At 49.1% G+C, this 24,131-nt stretch overlaps 2 protein-coding genes across 4 annotated transcripts in view; one reads left to right on the top strand and one right to left on the bottom strand.

The window, feature by feature from the left end:
* DRC1 (dynein regulatory complex subunit 1) overlaps positions 1–11,931 on the top strand; it is a gene marked incomplete at its 5' end in the record, with an annotated part of 34,071 nt that extends 22,140 nt beyond the window's left edge. Inside the window, 7 exons of the mRNA XM_083432323.1 lie at positions 3,855–4,018; positions 5,916–6,005; positions 7,711–7,797; positions 8,611–8,825; positions 9,874–10,017; positions 10,542–10,644; positions 11,453–11,931. Of these exons, the coding sequence (XP_083288449.1) occupies positions 3,855–4,018; positions 5,916–6,005; positions 7,711–7,797; positions 8,611–8,825; positions 9,874–10,017; positions 10,542–10,644; positions 11,453–11,512 (863 nt within the window). The 3' untranslated portion in view covers positions 11,513–11,931. The remainder of the gene's footprint in view (positions 1–3,854; positions 4,019–5,915; positions 6,006–7,710; positions 7,798–8,610; positions 8,826–9,873; positions 10,018–10,541; positions 10,645–11,452) is intronic.
* A 1,555-nt stretch (positions 11,932–13,486) lies between these two features.
* The window catches only part of OTOF (otoferlin), a 184,791-nt gene continuing 174,146 nt past the window's right edge, over positions 13,487–24,131 (bottom strand). For 2 of the 3 annotated variants that reach the window (XM_083432494.1, XM_083432493.1), the window contains 5 exons: positions 23,209–23,450; positions 21,326–21,504; positions 18,476–18,576; positions 18,003–18,208; positions 16,188–16,295 (listed from right to left, as the gene is read on the bottom strand). In XM_083432494.1, the coding sequence (XP_083288620.1) occupies positions 18,028–18,208; positions 18,476–18,576; positions 21,326–21,504; positions 23,209–23,450 (703 nt within the window). In that variant the 3' untranslated portion in view covers positions 16,188–16,295; positions 18,003–18,027. Of the gene's footprint in view, positions 16,296–18,002; positions 18,209–18,475; positions 18,577–21,325; positions 21,505–23,208; positions 23,451–24,131 lie in introns of all 3 variants that reach the window. The other variant, XM_083432492.1, reaches the window with a different exon arrangement.

The raw sequence follows: 24,131 nt of genomic DNA, 5'->3' as shown, positions 1-24,131 counted from the left end.
TTTTCCATGTGGGTCTGTATTCTTCTCCAGAGCCCTTGTGGCCAAGCCTAGAGCGAGGGAATCCCCCAGTCATCCAATGGGGGGCAAGTTGTGCAGTTTGAAGCCATTGGCATAAAGGTGCTTTTGCGCATACATTTCTTCTTCCATCAGTAGAAGTTTTCAACAAATATTAGGATTTCTTCAGCAAGGAACGGGCCGGGTGGGAGGCCATTCTATGGGGATTATTTTTTCCTGGAAATAAGGGATAGAAAGTTGCCTTTTTTCACAAAGAAAAGCAGGACCTGGGATTTTGGGAAAGCTGGATTTTCCCATCAAGTTATTTATTTTATTTCAAAATATACAAATATTGTATAGATAACAAATACATACATTGATAACTTCTATATGAATCAAATAATAATGACCAGATCAAATAATATCAAACTCAGTGAACAAAAACCTTACATCTCTACGTATATTCAAGAAAAGGAAAAAGGAAACAGGAAAGGAAAAAGACCACTAAAATAATGACACACTTTCTAAAAATGAAACAGAAAAACAAAGAACAAACACACACACACACACACGCAAAAATCATTATGTTTCTTTTGTTAGATACTATTCAGTGATTTCCCCATCCAGTTAATCTCAAAATGCCCTGTGGAAAACCAAATTAATTGGTACGCAGGTTATGAAAATGGTGCCAGAATCTATAGACGTGCCCGGTTTTGCACAGTTCCTTTTACTGCTAAGCAGTGAGAGGAGCATGGTGTTCAGTAAGGGTGCTTAAGCCGCTTCGTGTGACCAAGCCATCACTGGAAACCATCCTCTGCTCATCCCTGTTTCCTGCCTTGAGCTTGTCAGGTGCTACCCATATGTCATAGAATCATAGAGTTGGAAGAGACCACAAGGGCCATCGAGTCCAACCCCCTGCCAAGCAGGAAACACCATCAGAGCACTCCTGACATATGGTTGTCAAGCCTCTGCTTAAAGACCTCCAAAGAAGGAGACTCCACCACACTCCTTGGCAGCAAATTCCACTGTCGAACAGCTCTTACTGTCAGGAAGTTCTTCCTAATGTTTAGGTGGAATCTTCTTTCTTCTGGTTTGGATCCATTGCTCCGTGTCCGCTTCTCTGGAGCAGCAGAAAACAACCTTTCTCCCTCCTCTAGGTGACATCCTTTTATATATTTGAACATGGCTATCATATCACCCCTTAACTTCTTCATAAAGTAGAATTGTAGAAATACAGAGTTGGAAGGGGACCCCCAAAGGTCATCCAGTCCAACCCCCTGCAATGCAGGAATTTCAACTAAAGCATCCATTACAGATCACCATCCAACCTCTGCTTCAAAACCTGCAAGGAAGGAGAATCCACAGCCTCCCAGGGTGGACCGTTCCACTGCTGCAGTAATTACAGTAAAGCAATTAAGAAAATATAATAATTACAGTAAAGTAATTAAGGCTGAGGTAGTGCCTCAGCTCTTTCTAGACAGGTTGCTACGGGGCTTAGCTGCACCTCTTTGTTGCTTAAATCACCAAACTGGTGATCTTTGTTTTTGTAAAAATGTTACATGGAAAAACAACAACGAGGCTTTACACTTCTGTAAAACAAGAAAATCCTTAATAAAATATCAAGATGAAAAAATAATAATCACCAAACTGGGAGGGGTGGCTAACACCCCAGAGGACAGGATCACACTTCAAAACGACCTTGACAGATTAGAGAACTGGGCCAAAACAAACAAGATGAATTTTAACAGGGAGAAATGTAAAGTATTGCACTTGGGCAAAAAAAATGAGAGGCACAAATACAAGATGGGTGACACCTGGCTTGAGAGCAGTACATGCGAAAAGGATCTAGGAGTCTTAGTTGACCACAAACTGGGCATGAGCCAACAGTGTGACGCGTCAGCTAAAAAAGCCAATGCAATTCTGGGCTGCATCAATAGGAGTATAGCATCTAGATCAAGGGAAGTAATAGTGCCACTGTATTCTGCTCTGGTCAGACCTCACCTGGAGTACTGTGTCCAGTTCTGGGCACCACAGTTCAAGAAGGACACTGACAAACTGGAACGTGTCCAGAGGAGGGCAACCAAAATGGTCAAAGGCCTGGAAACGATGCCTTATGAAGAACAGCTAAGGGAGCTGGGCATGTTTAGCCTGGCGAAGAGGAGGTTAAGGGGTGGTATGATAGCCATGTTCAAATATATAAAAGGATGTCACATAGAGGAGGGAGAAAGGTTGTTTTCTGCTGCTCCAGAGAAGCGGACACGGAGCAATGGATCCAAACTACAAGAAAGAAGATTCCACCTAAACATTAGGAAGAACTTCCTGACAGTAAGAGCTGTTCGACAGTGGAATTTGCTGCCAAGGAGTGTGGTGGAGTCTCCTTCTTTGGAGGTCTTTAAGCAGAGGCTTGACAACCATATGTCAGGAGTGCTCTGATGGTGTTTCCTGCTTGGCAGGGGGTTGGACTCGATGGCCCTTGTGGTCTCTTCCAACTCTATGATTCTATGATTCTATGATTAAGGAATGCACCTCTTTGTTGCTGAAATCAGTGTGCGGAGGGGAATCAACAATTCTCCTGGGTGGCTGGGTTTGTGCCTCTCTTTATTTTTTATTATTTGATTTTAGAAAGTATAAATATACAACAACAAAAAATTCCGAATACAAATATCGAAATCACTCTGAATCTCCTGACTTCCCGCCATCCCTTCCATAGGTCCTAATGATATTACAGTGGTACCCCAGGTTACAGACGCTTCAGGTTACATACGCTTCAGATTACAGACTCCGCTAACCCAGAAATAGTACCTCGGGTTAAGAACTTTCCTCCAGGATAAGAACAGAAATTGTGCGGCTGTGGCGTGGTGGCAGCAGCGAGGGCCCCATTAGCTAAAGTGGTGCTTCAGGTTAAGAACAGTTTCAGGTTAAGAACGGACCTCCAGAACGAATTAAGTTCTTAACCCGAGGTACCATTGTATTTACAACTGCATATCAATACTTATCCAATTTTTTTATCCTTCTAAACTGTCCATACTTTCCATTACTTTACAAGTGTGGTTAAAATCCTCCTAACTGCTTACAGTGGTCTTGTGAGTAAATTATAAATTTCTCCCATTCCTTACTAAAATCCTTGTCTTCTTGATTTCGGAGCTTCCCAGTTAGTTTTGCCATTTCAGCATAGTCCATCAACTTGGCTTGCCATTCGGTTTCCGCCTTTCTTTTTTATTTTTATTTATTTAATCATTTTTTCAATACAAACAGCAACCACAAAAAACACGTACAATAAAAACCACAATAACACTAATAACACAATTTAACAATTCATATTTGAGTACTGATATACCTATAACTACACCTTTTTAGCAAGATTTCCCCACCTCTCCTCCCCCTACTTCCCACCTCTTTCCGCCTTATCGCTTAAGTATTCCTTGATATTTATCCATTCTTATGCAATTCGTTCGTATATAACTAGTCTGTCCATATTGGCAATCCATGTGCTTAATGGAATCTTTTTGCTGCTTTTCCAATTCATCAAAACAAGTTTTTTTTGCTTCGAATATGGCACGGCACATCCATTTTTTTTTTACCCCTTGTAATCTCCCACGTTTCCTGTATATAATTTAGAATTAAATTCAAATCCCCTAAGTAACAATTTCTTATTATTACTCTTGCTATATATATCCTCACCTCACACCAAAATGATCTTATCATCGGGCAGTTAATCATCATATGTACTAAGTTTGCATTTCTACTTCCACGTCTCCAGCAGTTGTCTGCATTTGTTATTTTCTTCTGGTAAAGTTTTGCTGGAGTCCTGGTTTGCGCCTCTCTTTATCCCCGCTTCCGGGCATCGCTCTTCCCTTCAGCCAGCAAGTCTCTCACGTTGGAGGGCGGCTTCCGAGATGAGAAGGAAAGCGCCCCGGATGAGGACCGCCAGGGGCCTGAAGGTGTGGAGCCAGAGGTCAAGGCGCTTTGGTCCATCTCCACCAAGACGGTCAAGCACATCCTGGAGCTCCTGTGCGATGAGTCGGTGAGTGGGGTGGAGGGCAGGCGAGCAAGTGGGATGCCATGGTGGCTGGACTTGCCCTGCCCTGCCAGCAGGGCCTTGCAGAGCCAGGCAGAGGCCTGGGCCAGGTACCGTATTTTTCGCTCTATAGGATGCACTTTTTCTTTCTTTTTTTTTAAATAAGATTTTTATTGGGTATTTTATACTTATAACAAGAAAGACAATAAAAAATAAACAAAACAAAAAAAGCAATACATAAATTCAACAAACAATACATCCACAATAGAAACTGAAATAAAAACAATACAACAATACAACATAAAAAAAGAAACAAAAGTAAAAACACACATCCAAATTTTATATCCACATCTTTCATTAGCTTATTTCCTCGACTTCCTTGCACCTCCCTTTTTTTTATTCTAGTTCAAGTTATCTAATTCAACAAATCCTTTCCCTCTTCTTCAATTTAATCTTTAATTTATCATAATACAATTTAATTTTCAATTTCCCAATTTAACGCATTAACACTTAATGTTCATATCATATCATTCTTAATAACCCTTCTGCTAAAACCGTGTAACTTCATTCCAATGTACTTCTAACATTCATTAATTTTACAGTATTTTTGTAAATAATTTTTTTCCAGTCTTCTTCCATCGACTCTTCTCCCTGGTCTCGGATTCTGCCGGTCATTTCCGCCTATAGGACGCACTTTTTCCCCTCCAAAATTTAAGGGGAAATGTGTGTGCGTCCTATAGAGCAAATGCAGGCTCCTTGGCTTCAGCGATAGCAACGCAAAGCCTCCAAAGCGCAGAGGGAGCGCTCCCTCCGCGCTCCGGAGGCTACATGTTGCTTTCGCTGAAGCCAGGAGAGCAAGACTCTCCTGGCTTCAGCAGAGAGGGAGAGCTGCGCAGCGCCCCTTCAGCCAAGCGGGAGGAGAAATGGAAGGGGCTCCGTTTCTCTTGCCGCTTCGCTGAAGGGGTGCTGAGCAGAGAGGGGGAGATTTTTTTTTTCTTTTTCTCCCCCTCTAAAACAAGGTGCGTCCTACAGAGCGAAAAATACGGTAGATAATGTGGCCCTTGCTTTTTTTACCCTGAAGTCTTATAAATAAGTATATAACATAATTTTTTTACAATGTATTATAATTTTAAATACATTTAACAATAAATGCATTATTCATTTTAAAATGTATTATACCATGTTTAATAGTTCAATAATGTATTTAAAAATCTATTTAATTATAATTATCATTAAAACTTCTCCGTCTTCTTATTCTACTCTTAAAAAAGACGTATGCTTGTGAGAAAGCCACTATTGCTCATAAGCCACAATTTCTTTAAAAAACATGGTTTCCACCCAATTTTATCCTCATTGAGCTATATGTACTCCCGGGTGTAAGTAATATTCCTGGCCTAGTCAACAAAATGTTAAACAAATGGCCACATCTTCATCAATTTTTCATCATTTAAAAAAAAAAAAATAGCAATAAGAAAGTCAACACACTTATCTTTAAGGTATGTGTGGTTTTAATTTTTGGCAAACAAGATTTCAAACAAAAACTCACCAACTTTTAACAGCATGAAAAATGTGGTCCGCCATCGCATTCGCGGTGCGCTGGCTGCTGGAGCCGTGGTCGCCTCAACCCACCTGGCACCCGTTCCGCGCTCCTCTGCGGAGCTGATTGCAGGTCCTGCTCTGGACCCTGGGAAGCTTTTCTCTCGCGCTGCCAGCCAGGGCCCCAGGGAATCCGCCCATCCTTTGCGCCTCCGCCTTCGCCCCAGTGCATTCCCTGCGGTTGTGAATATGCTGACCGAGGCCCCCTTTGGAATCAGGGGCCCGGGCCAAGTGGCCCATATGGCCCCCCCTCTGGGCCTGCCTGCCAGGGACTCAGGAACGCCTTTGCCCCCCTCTCTTTTGCCAGGGCTTCCTGATTGAGAGCAAACTGCGAGGTCTCCTCCAGCCCTTGGAAAAGCACGACCGGACCCTCATGAGGCTGGACTCCATCTTCACGGTAAGGTTATGGGCCCATCTGCCCGTTTTGGGTTCCTTCTCTCTCTCTTTTGCAATCTGAAGTTCCACATTTTCACACATCAATTTGTTGGGGGGCGGGGAATCCTCTGTGGAAGTTTGTTTATTTCAGGCGTAGGCAACCTCGGCCCTCCAGATGTTTTGGGACTACAACTCCCATCATCCCTGACCACTGGTCCTGTTAGCTAGGGATGATGGGAGTTGTAGTCTCGAAACATCTGGAGGGCTGAGTTTGCCTATGCCTGATTTATTTGTTTCACAACCTCTTCCTACCGCCTGACTGCAAAAGAAAATTCCAAAGCTGTTTACAAAAAAAGATAAAACAATAAAATTAGCAATGGGAAGAACTGACAACAGTAATGTAAGTTTCCCTTTTCTCTTTTAATCTTTTTTCTATCTCCATATCTCTACTTCTTTCTCCCTCTTCTTTTCATCCGGGTTGGTGTTCTTATCAAGATGTTTCCCAAACTTGGGTCTCGAGCTGTCTTTGGACTACAGTTCCCATCATCCCTGACCGCAGGTCCTGCTAGCTAGGGATGCTGGGATTTGTCATCCAAAACAACTGGTCTAGATCCGGGGTCAGCAAACGTTTTCAGCAGGGGGCCGATCCACTGTCCCTCAGACCTTGTGGGGGGCCAGACTATATTGGGGGGGGGGGGGAATGAATGAATTCCCACAAATAACCCAGAGCTGCATTTTTAATAAAAGGGCACAGCATTCTATACGAGAGCACCAGGCAGGCCCCACAAATAACCCAGAGCTGCATTTTAAATAAAAGGGCACAGCATTCTATACGAGAGCACCAGGCAGGCCCCACAAATAACCCAGAGCTGCATTTTTAATAAAAGGACACATTCTACTCAGGTGAGCCATCTCCCCCCTACCCCCAACGATTCTCCCCTCCTTTCTCCATAGCCCCGGACTGGCCCCGGTGGCTGCTTACCTGTGTCTTGCAAGCAGCAGGGGCTGGCAGTAGCGGGACGATGAGCGGCGCGCCAAAGGGCTCTGTAGAGGAGCTGGGAGCAACAAAACCCAAATTGAGCCTGCTTACAATGGTGGCCGCTCGAGCGCTCACAGTGCTGCTGGCACCAACAAAACCCAGTCCCCTTTGTCTCTGCTCTAGGCAGGGCGGGGAGAAGCAGGGAGGTGGGAGGCCTTGCCGAATGCGCCCACTGGTGCAGCCCCAACGATCAGATCCACACCGATCCACGCAGCGATTCCCGGACCGTCCACGGGCCGGATCCAGAAGCTAACTGGGCCAGATCCGGCCCCCGGACCTTCGTTTGCCTACCCATGGTCTAGATCAGCCTTTCTCAACCTGTGGGTCCCCAGATGTTGTTGGACTACAACTCCCATCACCCCTAGCTAGCAAGGCCAGAGCTCAGGGTTGATGGGATTTGTAGTCCAACGACATCTGGGGACCCACAGGTTGAGAACCGCTGGTCTAGGTTGACATTTAAAAATATATTTGATAACAATCTTTGCATTTCTCTTTTTGATATTTTTTTTAAAAAACCCACAAGGTGAGATTTTTCCAAAAGTTCAAATAAACACAGGCAGCCACTTCTCCCATGATGGAAGGGCCTGTCTGAGCTCTTCCACAAGCTCACCTGGGAGGAGCATCACACGCTAATCCTGGCACTGGAGGCTAACCGGGCGCCTGCTGAGCTTTCCCTTCCTCTCCGCAGGCTCTGTCCATCGTCAGCGAAGACGACGTGTATCACCTGGTGCAGTTCTTCAGGGGCTTCAAGGCTCAGCAGGTGGCTGCTAATCCGGTAAGGCCAGGGTGGGGCTGGAACGTGGCGATGGGGCTAGCTCAGACACAATAGGTAAAGGTAAAGGGACCCCTGACCATCAGGTCCAGTCGTGGCCGACTCTGGGGTTGCGGCGCTCATCTCGCTTTACTGGCCGAGGGAGCCAGTGTACAGCTTCTGGGTCATGTGGCCAGCAGGACTAAGCCGCTTCTGACGAAGCAGAGCAGCGCACGGAAACGCCGTTTACCTTCCCGCCGGAGCGGTACCTATTTATCTACTTGCACTTCGACGTGCTTTCGAACTGCTAGGTTGGCAGGAGCAGGGACCGAGCAACGGCAGCTCACCCCGTCACGGGGATTCGAACCGCCGACCTTCTGATCGGCAAGCCCTAGGCTCTGTGGTTTAGACCACAGCGCCATAAATCCTTAATTGTTATCCACCTCCTTTTACTTCCTTTGTCACTCGAATGCTAGCACAGAGTCAAAACTATTATTGTATTTTTGAACATATCTTCTATAACCATCCCATTTTTCCGCAAATTTTTGCTTTGAGTTACCTCCGAGTTTGCTAGTCAATTGAGCCATCTCCACCAATTCCGGTAATTTGATTTGCCAATCTGTTATTTTTGGAGCCTCCTGATCTTTCCATCCCTTGGCCACAAGTATTTGAGCCGCTGCAGTTGCCTACAAGAATACCTCTCTTAAATTTCTCTCTTCCACTTCTTCACTAAGTGGCATTTTGTGCTGCTTCCCCCCCATAAGTCTCAGCTCCACTGGGTCAGAATCCTAGGGGACCCGGATAAACCACCTCCTTCTGTGTCTCCTTGCCTCGTAGGAGTTGGAAGAGTTCCTCGCAGAGCTAGGCCCCAAAGAAGAGCCTTCAGAGGTCGAGGCGGAGGAGGAGGAGGGCGAGAGGGAGGGCTCTTTGGCTCCGCCGGACGAGGACAAAGCCCCCCCGAGCACTTCTTCGATTCTCTCTGCTTTGTACATGCACCCCAACGACATCCTTAAAGCCCTTAAGGCTTTTGTCCAGGAATTCCAGGAGCCAAGGTGGGTCTGCCTGCGGAAGAGGAGGAAGAGGATAGGGCTGGTTTGGGGTGCTGTGGGGAGGAAGGATGTGTGGGGCTGCTCATAAAGTCATAATCATAATTTCTTATTTATACCCTGCCCATCTGGCTGGGTTTCCCCAGCCACTCTGGGCAGCTTCCAACGGAATATAAAGGCAGCCCTGTTTAGGGAAGCTTTTAATGTTTAATAGGTTATTGCATTTTTATTTTTATTTTGTATTAAAATACAATAACCTATTAAACATTAAAAAGTTACCTAAACAGGGCTGCCTTCAGATGTCTTCTAAAAGTTTGGTAGTTATTTTTCTCTTTGACATCTGCTGGGAGAGTGTTCCACGGGGCAGGTGCCACTACCAAGAAGGCCCTCTGCCTGGTTCCGTGTAACTTGGCTTCTCGCAGTGAGGGAACCACCAGAAGGCCCTCGGCACTGGACCTCAGGGTCCAGGCAGAACGAAGGAGGTGGAGATGCTGCTTCAGGTATACTGGACCGAGGCTGTTTAGGGCTTTAAAGGTCAGCACCAACACTTTGAATTGTGCTCGGAAACGTACTGGGAGCCAATGAAGGTCTTTCTGACTGGTGTTATGTGGTCTCGGCGGCTGCTCCCAGTCCCCAGTCCAGCTGCCACATTCTGGATTAGTTGTAGTTTCTGAGTCACCTTCAAAGGTAGCCCCACGTAGAGCGCATTGCAGTAGTCCAAGAGGGAGATAACTAGAACATGCACCACTCTGGCAAGACAGTCCGCAGGCCTTTTTCCTCCTGTGGGTGGTTGCTTTAGATGGAGGGGGTGGCACAAATTATTATTATTAGAATTAGAATTTATATACCCCCTGGTTCACAGAACAAAATGAAAATATAAAACCACAAAATATATAATAAAAATAACAGCCCAGTAACACACACACCCCAAATCCACATTTTAAAAGTAGGGGTGGTATTTGAGTGGGCCGCAAGTGTTGTGGGTGGGCGGAGGAGCATGTCTGGTTCCGTTTCCCGGTTCCCAGCCATTGACTCTCCCTCCTTCCCACCTCAGGGAGAAATACCCCCTGGTGAAGAAAGCGCGCGAAGAACGGGACGACTCTAAGGACTCAGAGTATTGGGACGCTCTCGCCCACGCCATCCCGGACGGGAATCTGAAGCTGTGGGATGCCCTGGTCTCTGGCTTACACAAATACCAGTAAGGCAGGGGCGGGGGTGGGTAGGTCCTGTTAAGTCCCTGCACGTCTCCCCAGGGAGGGGGGTCGTTGAGGTGGGGGCCGTTGAAGAGAAGGAGAAGGTGGAGCACATTTGAGCTAGGTGCCCTGCCCTGTGGAGGCCCTTTCCCTGATGCCAGGAGTGCTCCTCGCCCGTCTAGACTGCGCCTCGGGTGACCCCTGGTGGTGAGAACGTGCCTCTTCCTTGCCTGGCTTTCGTGGTAACAGTTTCCCCTCTCCCTCCCCCACCTGAGAGCCAGCGTGGTGTAGTGGTTAAGAGCGGTAGTCTCGTAATCTGGGGAACCGGGTTCGCGTCTCCGCTCCTCCACCTGCAGCTGCTGGGTGACCTTGGGCCAGTCACACTGCTCTGAAGTCTCTCAGCCCCACTCACCTCACAGAGTGTTTATTGTGGGGAAGGAAGGAAAAGGAGAATGTTCGCCGCTTTGAGACTCCCGAAGGGGAGTGATAAAGCGGGATATCAAATCCAAACTCTTCTTCTTCTGTGCAGCCATATCCTGGACCAGAGAGCAAAGCTGATCGCTGAGACGGACGTGCTGCGCCAGCAGAATGCAGAGCTCAGGATGCTGCTACGGCAGTATCTCCAGTCCCCGGTGAGCAACGGGCTGCGGGACCGAGGGGAGGAGGGCATTGTTGGGGCAAAGGGTCCGCTCTGGCAGGAGAGGCGCTGCTGCTGCTGCTGCTGTGGGTAGAACTCAGTTCCACAAGGTTCCTTCTCCGCCTGTATCTGAAGATGTGTGCATGCACACGAAAGCTCATACCAAGAACAAACTTAGTTGGTCTCTAAGGTGCTACTAAGGTGGGGACGCGGGTGGCGCTGTGGGTTAAAGCCTCAGTGCCTAGGGCTTGCCGATCAAAAGGTCGGCGGTTCGAATCCCCGCGGTGGGGTGCGCTCCCGTTGTTCGGTCCCAGCGCCTGCCCACCTAGCAGTTCGAAAGCACTCCCGGGTGCAAGTAGATAAATAGGGACCGCTTACTAGCGGGAAGGTAAACGGCGTTTCCGTGTGTGGCTCTGGCTCGCCAGAGCAGCGATGTCACGCTGGCCACATGACCCGGAAGTGTCTTCGGACAGCGCTGGCCCTCGGCCTCTTTGAGTGAGATGGGTGCACAACCCTAGAGTCTGGCAAGACTGGCCCGTACGGGCAGGGGTACCTTTACCTTTAAGGTGCTACTGGAAGAATTTTTTTTATTTTGTTTCGACTGCGGCTACCTACCTGTAAATTGAATAAAAATTATATTTAAAAAAAGAGAGAATCATAGAATTGTCGAGATGGAAAGGACCCCAGGGTCATCTATTCCACCACCCTGCAATGCAGGAATTTTAACTTTTAAGCATCACCCACCCTGAGCCTGGCTGGGCAGGAGTGGGCGCTATTGATGGTCTTTGCTTCCCTTTCTGCAGGTGAATGCCGAGCTGTTGATCCCTCCGACCCACTTGCTGCACCTGCAGATGAACACCTGACGTCCCGGTGCAGTTGCTGCCCCAGCTTCTTCTTCATAGGCATCCCAGCGAGCCTTGCTTAACTCCTCAAAGGAGTCTTGGCGGGGGAAAGCAGGCTTGGCCTGTCGTTCCCTCCGCTGCCCTTGAGCGCTGGGTTGGGTCACACCTTGGTGAGTAGCCCCTGGCAAAGTACAAGCCACACAGCTGTTCCCCAGCAACTGGGGCATGCCATAGAAGGCTTGCAAACACTTTTGACATGTGTTGAGTGTCCTCAAAAATCCCCACCTGATGTGTTTCAGAACCAGCAAAACTCACCACTGACCCTCCCAAAATGTTAACTTTTGAGTTTGTTACCCCTCGGGAGAAGATGTTACTCAGAACGCAGAGGTTTCTAAGTGTCATTAGGGAGAGGAGGCTAATAAATGGCTAATTGTTGTGGCTGTTCTGTTTCTCCCGTCTTATATTTGCTGCTGTTGCTTGAGGAGAAGAATGAATGGGGAGCAGGGTGGGCTCTGTTTCTGTTTTCAAACTGTTCAGTGTGCTTAAAGGTGGACCTCCAGTTCCACTTGAGGCAAGAGGAGGTTGGAACCAAGAGCCAAAATAATTTGATGAATGGGGCTTGTAGGACTCTGGAAGCAGCCCAGACAAAATAAGCAGGGTCAGAGGTCAGAGAGGGCACCTGTGAGGCCAAGTACAGTGGTACCTCGGGTTGCAGACACTTCAGGTTACAAACGCTTCAGGTTACAGACTCCGCTAACCCAGAAATAGTACCTCAGGTTAAGAACTTTGCTTCAGGATGAGAACAGAAATCGTGCCCTGGCAGCACGGCGGCAGCGGGAGGCCCCATTAACTAAAGTGGTGCTTCAGGCTAAGAACAGTTTCGCATTAAGAACGGACCCCCAGAACGAATTGAGTTCTTAACCCGAGGTACCACTGTAATTGGAGGTTCCTTGTTCTGCCCGGAGGGTTGCTTGTGGGAAGTGTCACCCAAACCAGGTGCCCTCAAGGGTATAAATGGGACCAGATCATGAAGATGGTGGCAAACTGCAAGAGAGGCCCTGCAATGAAGACAGGGGGATGTGGGCAGGACGGATGTGGGTGCACAGAGGCCAAGTGGTAGGTGAATGTTGAGGCACTACAAATCCCCATGCTTCCTGGGTGCATGAGCAGATCTGCAAGAGTCTTAACCTGACAATTCTCTTAAAAGTTTTCTGTTCCTAGGATGCTCAGTGTGGTGAAATCACCAGCTGCTGCCAGGTGGGTAGCGGGCAGGCTGAGGTCTCAGGACTCAGGGAACTAGGCATCATGAAGGAAAAGGGGAACCCTGATCTAGGCCTCCTGTTTCTCCTGTAGCTCCATTCCGTAATACCTTTGGGGTTCTCTGAAACACCAGGCACTCACTGGCTAGGTTTATATAAGCCACTAGTTTGTAGGTATTTTCTGTCGGAGGTTCTGTTCGACCGAGCTGTCTTTAATGTAGACTGAGGCCGTTTACCAGCAGCTCTCATCAATCTTCTTGACATACACAGAAGATAAGCTGCATCTGGCGCCCATAACCAAAAATGTTGGAGGTTCCGTTCGACCGAGCTGAAATAGATCTCCTCCTCTGCATTCTTCGGAATCCATCAGGCTCCCCTCCTCCGACGGTGATTAACGACCTAAGCCTTTGATGAGGCTTCTGGCACGTTCCCCCATTACGCAGAGTATCCAAGCAGCAGGAGAGAAAAATATGTGCTACATCGCTATGTTTATTTCTGACTACCCAGGACAGAAAAGAATATGCACCTGCTCTCTGTGAGAGTCAGTGAACCACTGGACAAAGAAACAGGAAACCAGTAACATCAACATCCGTCTCTCGTCTCCCGTGAGAATTCCAACAGTCTGGAATGTAAACAGAGTCTTGTGACTCCAAAAACTGCACAGTGGCATAACAGAAACCCAACATTTTCCTTCCTTCCTTCATCACTCCACAAAAAGCAATCCAGACTCTGATCCTTTCTGGTGATCTGTTTTTATTAAAGAACTTACAGATTTATCTCCTGATCCGTACAGCAAATCCCAAAGACCCCGTATTAACAGTGCACAGAGAACGCCCACCCGCAAAAGAACCCTCCCCGCAACAGTAGAGAAACAGGATCAATCCTTTACACACAGCTCAGGAAATCAGGACGAGAAAGACAGGATGAAACACACAAGCCACCAGCTGTTCCAGAACTGCAGGAGGGAGCAGCATTTCCCTGTGCTGGTTTCTCTAGGGCTGCCTTCGCCGACCCAGCACCCTCTGGAGACTCTACAACTCCCATCAGCCCTGCCCAGCACTAGGCTGGCGAAGGCCACTCTAGAGATGAGTTGTGCTAGAGCTGGGCCACCTGCCACCTCCATCTGACCCCCCAATCTTCCCCTGCCTCTTCCCTTCCCAACACATTGGTCCCCTGTGGCTCTCTCACTCACTCCACACCACTGCATGAGCCCCATGGCTGCTACGGTTCCCTTGTGACTGCCTGGTGTGCTAGCCTTGCCCCCCGTTAGCCGTTATCTGTACCTAGTAGATGCTAAGGGTTGATGGCTTGCCCAAAAATCGCCCACTGCTGCCCGGCGGCTGTTTTTTGGTGATGTGGGATTTGGAGTCAGTGATGTGCTTTTTTGGATCTTCAGACCACCCTCCCAGCTTGCCTCTTGAGTGCGGAGAGAGGAGCAGGAAGGGCAGCCTAAGAGTCACGTGGAAGAGGGACCGAAAGGATCCCGCAAGAGAGGCGATGCCTCGATACAGCGGTGTGTTGCGTCAAGCCAGTGGGCCCAACACTTTGCATGACTGCTGTGCTTCTTAAGTCTGCGCTCCTTGCAGACTTTGCAGAGGATGGATTAGAGACCGGGCCAGGATAGGGGTCCTTCAAAAAGCCCTTCAAAAACCCATGGGTCTCAAGCAGTTGCCCAAACATGCTGGGCGACGGTGAAGCTGTACTGGCCACGTGTCACCCGGTCCATCCACCCCTTTGGTCTTTCTAGCTTTGCCTGTCTCAATCAGCGGATTCGCTTTAAGAAGCAAGCTGCATCCTTAAGCCTCATCGCCCTACTTGAAGGGTTTCAACAACAATCCCTTGTTTCAAAAGGACACGCCTTCTCCGTATACCATCTCAACCCTGAAGAATGTGCTGCGTATCCCTTATGTCAGAATAAAAACTGCTTACTGGAACCCTCCACTGACCAAGGAAAGAGGAGACTTGAATATTTCAGTTACTAGGAATTGGGATGTCTTCTTCTGGGAAAAGCAGGTTGTTCCTTACCTTCCCCTTGAGTCACCAGCCACAAAAGGCTGCTTTGGACTCGGCCATCAGAAACATTCGTCAAGCCTGTTTCCTTCTCCCTGCCCCAACCAGGGTTCAAGTGGCTAGGGGGCTTGTCTGAAGATCATAGCCAGCCCGTCAAAGGGCCAAGGGACTAGAAAATCTGGAGACTGGAGTCTCTCCCCCATCTCCACATTATTGCTCTATGCTCACACATCTCTGTGTGTGTCCAAGCACCATCCCTGTCAGGCTTACGGGATATTCTTGAAGAGCCCAGGATCGAGCGAGAGCTGTCTGCGCTTATCATCCAATGAATAATGGTCCTATTTATCTAGTACTTTTCGAGCTTATCTTGGTGAAATCTTCATGAGAGCCCAGTAAGAGGTCAGTATTGTTATCCTCAAACTGCAGAGGGGGCCGGCAAAGCGGACTGCCTAAACTGGGAACTCACGGCTTGGGGATTGGTGGATTTGCAGCACAGTCTTTTATATGTTGCAATCCTCAGCCCACTGACAGGCGAGCAAACCCCAGAGAGCTCAGTGGGACTTGCTTCTGAGCAGACACACGTGTAACATTGCACCGTCGGCCGCTACGCTTGCTCCCACCAGGGGGAGATACCCCATCTTCTCTCAGCACCTGCAGCTGATGAACGGACTAATGTGATTTGTGCTCACCCTCGGAAAATGTGGGTAGGCATTGCTCCAGCACGGCAAATGCCTCAATTCTCCCTACCGGGCTGGGAACCAGCAGGGAGCTGTGCCCATCTGTGGTGGGCCAGGGGGTAGCCTCAATAAAGAAAACGACAGCATTGGGCGCCATCCAGGGGCGCCAGAATCTCAGTGGATCACGTCACACCTAGCGCAAGGAGGAGAAGGCTCTGGCATTCCCAGAGCCTCGTGCGGAGTTTTGCTGCGGAAGTAAAAACAACGGAAAAGGAGGGAGAGACAGGCGAACATGTCAAATCCACACAGAGCAGAGACTGGGTGGCTCCACCTCATGGGTTCATTTGTGGAGGATGCTCCAGTTGAGGCAAGGCGGGTGCGAGAGAGGAGTCCTTAGACTGCGAGGCTCTCCAGCTCCAAAGACTTGGGCTGGAGAGGCCAAGAAGAATTGCTGAGGATATAGTGCTCATGTCTGGGGGGGTTAAAGAAAACTCCTTTCTCCCCCTTCCCCAACACCGCGGAGCAAATTCCGAGCTCCTGCTGCCCCCATCCCACCCGCATATTTCCCGAGAGGAAACACAAGGAAGTCACAAAAAAGAAACACAAACGAGAGCCGGCGATGACCAAGAACGGCAGGCTCAGAAAGTGGGGGGCCCAGGGTGTAGGCAGCTTCCTCCTCATGCTCCGAGGAGCTTTTTGACCATGTAGCCGGGCATGGAGTAGAGGAAAAGGGCCACCATGATGATCAGCAGGAGGGCCAAGACGATCTTGATGATGAGCCACTTGTAGCGGGTGCAGATGAGGTACCGTATGGACTTGAGCGGGTTCAGGAACCAGATGAAGGATGTATCCGGACGACTGTGAGGAGAGAGAGGGTGGGGGGAGAAAATGTCCAGGGCTGGAGTCAGAGGCACATCAGCACGAAAGACGCAGGGCTTCATCCACAGTGAAGCTCATTCTTTATTCAAGGAAACGGCAGGCAACTCAGCAACGCTCCCCTAAGGAGCATCTTCCAGGACTGAAGGTCCTTGCCTTCCACCCTCTCTTTCTACCAGATGTTTTCCCAGCAGTCTCAAACCTCTGTCCTCTGGCCTGCCCTCGTTATTCTGCTCATTCAGGGAGGAGGGGAGTTTGTCGCAGCCAGAGAGAGAGACTCCCTAGATTCTCCAGCGGCCTCTTGAACCCCACCCCCCTCCTCTGCTTGAGCCTCGGAGTCTGAACTGCTCCTGTCGCCGACTCTCCCTGCTCACGAAACCCTGTTACCACATCAGCATCCAGCCCCTCCTCCCAATCTTCCCCCTCTGAGCTCTCCTCGGTGTCCCGCCACCAACCCCCTGGCTCTGAGCCTTCTACCTTTGGGGATTTCCTTGGGGGACTCCCCAGCCGGCGCCCCCCCCCCCACAGCTCCTCTTTGCCCAGCCAGTCCCTGACACACGCTTAGCAATGGCGACAGTTTCCTCGGGGCAGCGGGGAGATGGCTTCCTCAGGTCACGCCTTGGACCCGGCCACCGTACAAGACTTGGCCACCTTCCCACTTGCATTGCTGGCCCGATGACACCAGCAACTTAAGCAGGGGCTGGACGGCAGTGACGTTTCAGGAAGCAAATGCAAGGACCCGCTGGGCCCTTGACAACTCATGTCTCACTGGTGGGTCGCCATACACAGATGTCAGCAAATTGGGCCCCCAGCTGTTTGTATCTGCCTGGGGAACACCAGCAAACCCTCCCTTGCAAGGCCTGGCAACCCAGGCGAGGTCATCAGGGATTCTGGGATGTGGTTCTTGGGAAAGAGCATGCAGGTCAAGTGGTTTGGGTGGGCAGAGATGGCCGCCCTCTGGCAGACCAGCTGCTCGCTGGCTGATCATCTCCACTCATTATTTTCTGGGATACTTTGCTGAAACCACAGCTCAGCCACAGGGCCCACGTTCAAGCACAGGCATGTTGGACACAGTAGGGCGTCTCCGAGTACGTCAGCCCCTCACACACCTGGGGTTAAGGAGCAAGGAGTCTAACCTGGGAAACCAGGTGTCTTCTCACCTGTCCCTCCTCCTCTCCCACCTTCTAAAGGTTTTTTTGAGGGGGAATCTCCTTTTTGGGGGGGAGGGGGACGCGGGTGGTGCTGTGGGTTAAACCACAGAGCCTAGGACCTGCTGATCAGAAGGTCGGCGGTTCGAATCCCCGCAACGGGGTGAGCTCCTGTTGCTCGGTCCCTGCTCCTGCCAACTGAGCAGTTCGAAAGCACGTCAAAGTGCAAGTAGATAGATAGGTACCACTCCGGCAGGAAAGTAAACGGCATTTCTGTGCGCTGCTCTGCTTCACCAGAAGCGGCTTAGTCCTGCTGGCCACATGACCTGGAAGCTGTACACCGGCTCCCTTGGCCAATAAAGCAAGATGAGCGCCGCAACCCCAGAGTTGGCTACGACTAGACCTAATGGTCAGGGGGTCCCTTTACCTTTACCTCCTACGTCTCTTATCCATCCCTACCCCTCCCCGCCCATGTTTCCCGCCGTGGTCATGGCACGAAGCGGCCCCCGAGACGGGCGTGGGGTGGAAAAAAGGAAGGTACCCTGAGGAAAGAGGGGCAGACCCTTTCAGGCCCCGAGCAGCTTCTTGACCATGTAGCCGGGCATGGAGTACAAGAAGAGTCCGACCATAAGAAGCAAGAGAACGAGGAGGAGGATTTTCAGCAGAAGCCAGCGGTACGTGTGCCAGATAAAGTAGCGGAAGGACTTGAGAGGGTTCAGGAACCATATGAAGCTGGTATCTGGGCGGCTGGGGCAGGAGGGCAAGGTGGGGCGAGGAGGAGGAGAGAGACCGAGGACACAGGGGAGAGAGAGACAGGGAGAGATGAACGGAGTCAACGGAGGAGGGAGAGAACAGGAAAGGTAGATCAACGGGGTGGTGCGTCCCACCCAAGACGGTCGGTGGCCATTACTGTTCCCTGTGCGGTTGTGCAGCCTTCAGACCTCCCCTGTTATGCCTCCATCCTGCTTGGGGACCTCCGCTCCCACCACCCCTTCCTCCCCTCTTGCCACTCACTTGGGTTTCTCCAATGGGTCGGGCTCGTTACGAGCCAGCCCGGCCGGACTTTTCTCGGCTTCCTCGGCCGTCAGAAGGTGAAGCTCGGCCTCCACTTTTCCCTGTTGGGGGAGAAGGAGGCTAGAGGTGAGTTTCGAACCCACGGACATCCAGTGAAGCTGAATGCTAGAAGATTCAGAACGGGATAAAAGAAAGTACTTCATCACATAACACATGCGGCCAAGGACCCACATTCCTACAGGACCGCCTCTCCTGGTATGCCCCTCGGAGGACCTTAAGATCCACAAATGACAACACTTTGGAGGTCCCAAGTCACAAGGAGGTTAGATTGGTCTCAACTAGGGCCAGGGCCTTTTCAGTACTGGCCCCGACTTGGTGGAATGCTCTGTCCCAAGAGACCAGGGCCCTGCAGGACTTGACATTGTTCCACAGGGCCTGCAAGACAGAGCTGTTCCGCCTGGCCTTTGGTTTGGACTCAGTCTGACCCTTATGTTTCCCTCCCCTTATGGTCTTGATTTATCGGCTACTTTTAAAATGAGGCTGCATTTTAAATTAACCTGTATTTTAAATTGGTTCCCCCCCTCCCTTTATGTTTTTACTGTGATTTTATTGGGGTTATCCGCCCTGAGCCCGGCTCTGGCCAGGGAGGGCGGGGTATAAATAAATTATTAGGAAGAACTTCCTGACAGTAAGAGCTGTTTGACAGTGGAATTTGCTGCCAAGGAGTGTGGTGGAGTCTCCTTCTTTGGAGGTCTTTAAGCAGAGGCTTGACAGCCATATGTCAGGAGTGCTCTGATGGTTTTCCTGCTTGGCAGGGGGTTGGACTCGATGGCCCTTGTGGTCTCTTCCAACTCTATGATTCTATGATTCTCCTTCTTCTCCACGTTTGGAAAGGAGACATCTGCACTTTGGGTCTGATCCAACAGGGGGAAAGGTTGCATGAGATGCACTGGGCATCCCCAAACAGATTGGTGTTTCCTGCTTGGCAGGGGGTTGGACTCGATGGGCCTTGTGGCCTCTTCCAACTCTATGATTCTATTATTATTATTATTATTATTATTATTATTATTATTGCCAAACCATGGAGCTCCTTCCTGCAGGAGGCAGCAATGGCCACCATCTTGGATGGCTTTAGAAGATTAGACAGATTCATTGAGGAGAGGGCTATCAATGGCTACTAGCCAGGATGACTATGATCTGCTTCCACAGCTGGAAGCAGCAGTTCTTCTGAATCCCAGCTGCTGGAAACGGCAGGAGGGGAGAGTTGCTCTTGTGACCGGGGTCCCCCTTGCGAGTTTCCCTTGGGGGGCATCTGGTTGGCCACTGTGAGAAGAGGAAGCTAGACTGAGCCATTGGCCTGATCCTACAGCCTCTTCTTATGTTCTGATCACTGCTGGATTTGCCATAGAGGCAGGAGGTGCCTGTGTTTTCAATGGGCATCAATCAAGGCAGGCCGGGGGATGTGAACAAGGTGCTTCAGCTCATAAAGGTCCTGTGTGAGTGCCTGGAGGCGGTTGGAGGATGGATGGCGGCTAACAGATTGCGGTTTAATCCTGACAAGACAGAAGTACTGTTTTGGGGGGACAGGAGGCGGGCAGGTGTGGAGGATTCCCTGGTCCTGAATGGGGCAACTGTGCCCCTGAAGGACCAGGTGCGCAGCATGGGAGTCATTCTGGACTCACAGCTGTCCATGGAGGCACAGGTCAAATCTGTATCCAGGGCAGCTGTTTACCAGCTCCATCTGGTACGTAGGCGGAGACCCTATCTGCCCGCAGACTGTCTCGCCAGAGTGGTGCATGCTCTGGTTATCTCCCGCTTGGACTACTGCAATGCGCTCTACGTGGGGCTACCTTTGAAGGTGACCCGGAAACTGCAATTAATCCAGAATGTGGCAGCTAGACTGGTGACTGGGAGAGGCTGCCGAGACCACATAACACCCGTCTTGAAAGCCCTACATTGGCTCCCAGTATGTTTCCGAGCACAATTCAAAGTGTTGGTGCTTTAAAGCCCTAAACGGCCTTGGCCCAGTATATCTGAAGGAGCGTCTCCACCCGCATCGTTCTGCCCGGACACTGAAATCCAGCGCCGAGGGCCTTCTGGCGGTTCCCTTGCTGCGAGAAGCCAAGTTACAGGGAACCAGGCAGAGGGCCTCCTCAGTAGTGGCACCCTCCTTGTGGAATGCCCTCTCACCAGATGTCAAAGACTAGCAGACTTTTAGAATACATCTGAAGGCAGCCCTCTTTAGGGAATCTTTTAATGTTTAACAGACTACTGTATTTTAATACTTTGTTGGAAGCCGCCCAGGGTGGCTGGGGAAACCCAGCCAGATGGGTGGGGTATAAATAAATTATTGTTGTTGTTGTTGTTGTTATATGTACAGGAACCAAAGAGGATGGCATGATGTTGGGAAAAGTCCTGGCAGCCTTCACTCCACCTCTGCACATCACACCCAAAGTCAGAAGAAACCAAGGGTCAAGGCAGAACCGTAGACCACCAACCCATATCTGATTAAGCCCTCTCCATCACTGGAGATTTTAAAGTAGTGGTTGGATGGCCATGCTAGGGATAACTTAGCAACGTTTGTTGGGTTGGGTTGGGTTGGGTTGGGTTGGGTTGGGTTGGGCTGGACTAGAGGACTCTTGAGATCTCAACTCTACGATACAATGATTCTAAGCCATCTAGCTATAACTGTCCACCCCATAACCAGGTTTCTCGCCGACTCTTGACCTGCTGCTCCACCCCTTTCTCCTGGGCTCCTTCAGATCTGGGGGTGCCTTTCCCGCCCTCCACGACCTGACCCGGCCTCCCCTCTAAGCCAAGATGGCATCCCTCTCTGCGCAGGCCCATTACCGTCATCTCCATTTCGTCGTTCTCGTCTCGTGCCAAGAAGGGCCACCAGCCCTTCACCCTCTTCTGTTTGAAGATAGAGACCATGGGCACCTCAATCTCACCCGTCCCCAGCTCCATGCTGCACTGCTTGGCGGTCTTAGCGCCACGTGGGAAGCGGTTCAGGTCAAGCTCAATGCCTCCTGGGAAAGGGAGGGACAGAGAAAGGAAGAATATTATTATTATTATTATTATTATTATTATTATTATTATTATTATTTTATACCATCAGGATTTTATCTAAATTGAAATTTAAGCATAAATTATTATCTTCACTTTGAACCCCATCCCCACATTCATCTATATATCAACACTTTATATTGGTTCACCGGTAACATAAGAGGGAAAACGACTATTATTCATACTGAATCTAAGCAGAAACAAAAGGGCTCCGGATTAGGCCTTTAGCCAGGCGATGTTGAATGCTACAAGTTAGATATTCTATCCCGTTTCCCCTTTTTGTTTAGGTTTAAACCAGTTCACAAGCCAAGAACTTTTACATTGACCACTAATAATGAACCATATTTTGTGATATCACTGCAAATTTATTATCCTATTTTATTTTCTTTGTCGTTGTCTTTTTATTGGAAAATTTTATTTACAAACAAACAAACACATATACACAAAGCAAAATTCATATTACCCTACTACACTAAATTAGATGTTAAAACACCCTTCTGACTTCTCTCCACCATTCTTCACTCTCCTATATATTATAATAGTTCACATTTCAATTTTTATCTAAATTTATATTTCTTAACTCTTTTAACTTATTTTTTATTTTTTATTTTAAACCAGCTTTACAAACATTAATCCAAACATATCAACATGTTAGGTTTTCAGCAAGTACTTGGACATAATCATCTTCAAACCATTTCCATTGTTTTTTTTTATTTTCTGGTTTGATTGGTACCTTATTACTGCAATTAATCTTGCCGATTATATAAACTCAATTAGTTTATTTATCCGGTCATCCTTTGCGGGTATATATTTCCCTTTCCAGTTTTGTGCAAGGAGTAGCCTCGCTGCGACTGTTGTGTATAAGAATAATATTTTCCTATCTTGTGGTATTTCTTTACCTATTATACTCATTGTGCTATTTCCTTGCACACAAATGGCATGATAAAAGATGAGGTATATTATTATTATTATTATTATTATTATTATTATTATTATTATTATTATATTTATACCCCACCCATCTGGCTGGGCTTATTACTATTATTGTTATTATTATTATCTGTACCATTTATTGTTCCCATGATCCACGTTGATAAAACCCGTTAAAAAGCTATTAAAATAAATAAATAAAGCTATTTTCACAGTAGTGATGTATGGAAATGAGAGCTGGACCATAAAGAAGGCTGATCGCCGAAGAATTGATGCTTTTGAATTATGGTGCTGGAGGAGACTCTTGAGAGTCCCATGGACTGCAAGAAGATCCAACCTCTCCATTCTGAAGGAAGTCAGCCCTGAGTGCTCACTGGAAGGACAGATCCTAAAGCTGAGGCTCCAAGACTTTGGCTACCACATGAGAAGAGAAGACTCCCTGGAAAAGACCCTGATGTTGGGAAAGATGGAGGGCGCAAGGAGAAGGGGACGGCAGAGGACGAGATGGTGGGACAGTGTTCTCGAAGCTACCAGCATGAGTTTGACCAAACTGCGGGAGGCAGTGGAAGACAGGAGGGCCTGGCGTGCTCTGGTCCATGGGGTCACGAAGAGGCGGACACGACTAAGCGACTAAACAACAACAATAAATAAAGCAATGCAAATAAAATATTTTAAAAGTGCTCCCTGTCCCCCATGCTGACCCCAGGGAAAATACCCTCCTGGGCTCCATCACTGACCGAGGAAGTCATCAGCGGAAAAGTGGTCGGCATCCCACACTTGTAGCGTGAGTCGGGCCGGAATCTTGTACTCGGTCTCGTCCCAGGAGAACATGGACTCTTTCTTCGAGATAACAATCTTCTCCTCAGCCGCAAGGTAGTCGAAAGGAAAGATGTAGCGCCAGTTGAAGTTCCCCTCGCCGGTCAGCGAGTGGTAGTGGACGTCCGTGTCTTGCTTGTCTTCTTGCTGACCCTTCAGCCACCTGCGCGGGGGAAAGAGAGGGGACGGGTGGCGGTCAGCCGGGAGGGGATTTCGAAGGACAGGGATTTCAAAGGACGGTTGCGCTCATGCGGGGCCAGGAAACGTCGGTGCTGGAGGGGCCGCAGCAGACTGGAGGGGGGCTTGCTAGCAAAGGGGTGTTATAAGGGGGTGCAGAGTGTTGCTACATTGGAGAGACTGTGCCGGTACCACCATGGTCCATTTGATGCCTTCCTGTGTTTTGGATATTCTGTTGGGCTGGGGGATTGCACATCTTAGGTTAGCCTTCCATCTTAGGTCCCCAGGTGTTGTTGGACTACATCTCCCATCATTCCTAGCCAGCATGACCAGTGGTCAGGGATGCTGGGAGCTGTAGTCGTTCAGCCCAGACACTGAGGACCAGCGTCGAGGGCCTTCTGGTGGTTCCGTCCCTGCGAGAAGTGAGGCTACAGCAGTGTTTCTCAACCCGTGGGTCCCCAGATGTTGTTGGACTACAACTCCCATCATTCCTAGCCAGCATGCCCAGTGGTCAGGGATGATGAGAGTTGTAGTCCAAAACATCTGGGGACCCACAGGTTGAAAACCACTGGGCTACAGGGACCAGGCAGAGGGCCTTCTCGGTGGTGGCACCTGCCTTGTGGAACACCCTCCCACCAGATGTCAAGGAAATAAACAACTACCGTAT

This window comes from Podarcis tiliguerta, assembly GCF_965153285.1.
Source record: "Podarcis tiliguerta genome assembly, chromosome: 3".
Lineage (NCBI taxonomy): Eukaryota > Metazoa > Chordata > Lepidosauria > Squamata > Lacertidae > Podarcis > Podarcis tiliguerta.
This window is presented reverse-complemented; position numbering and strand designations above follow the sequence as displayed.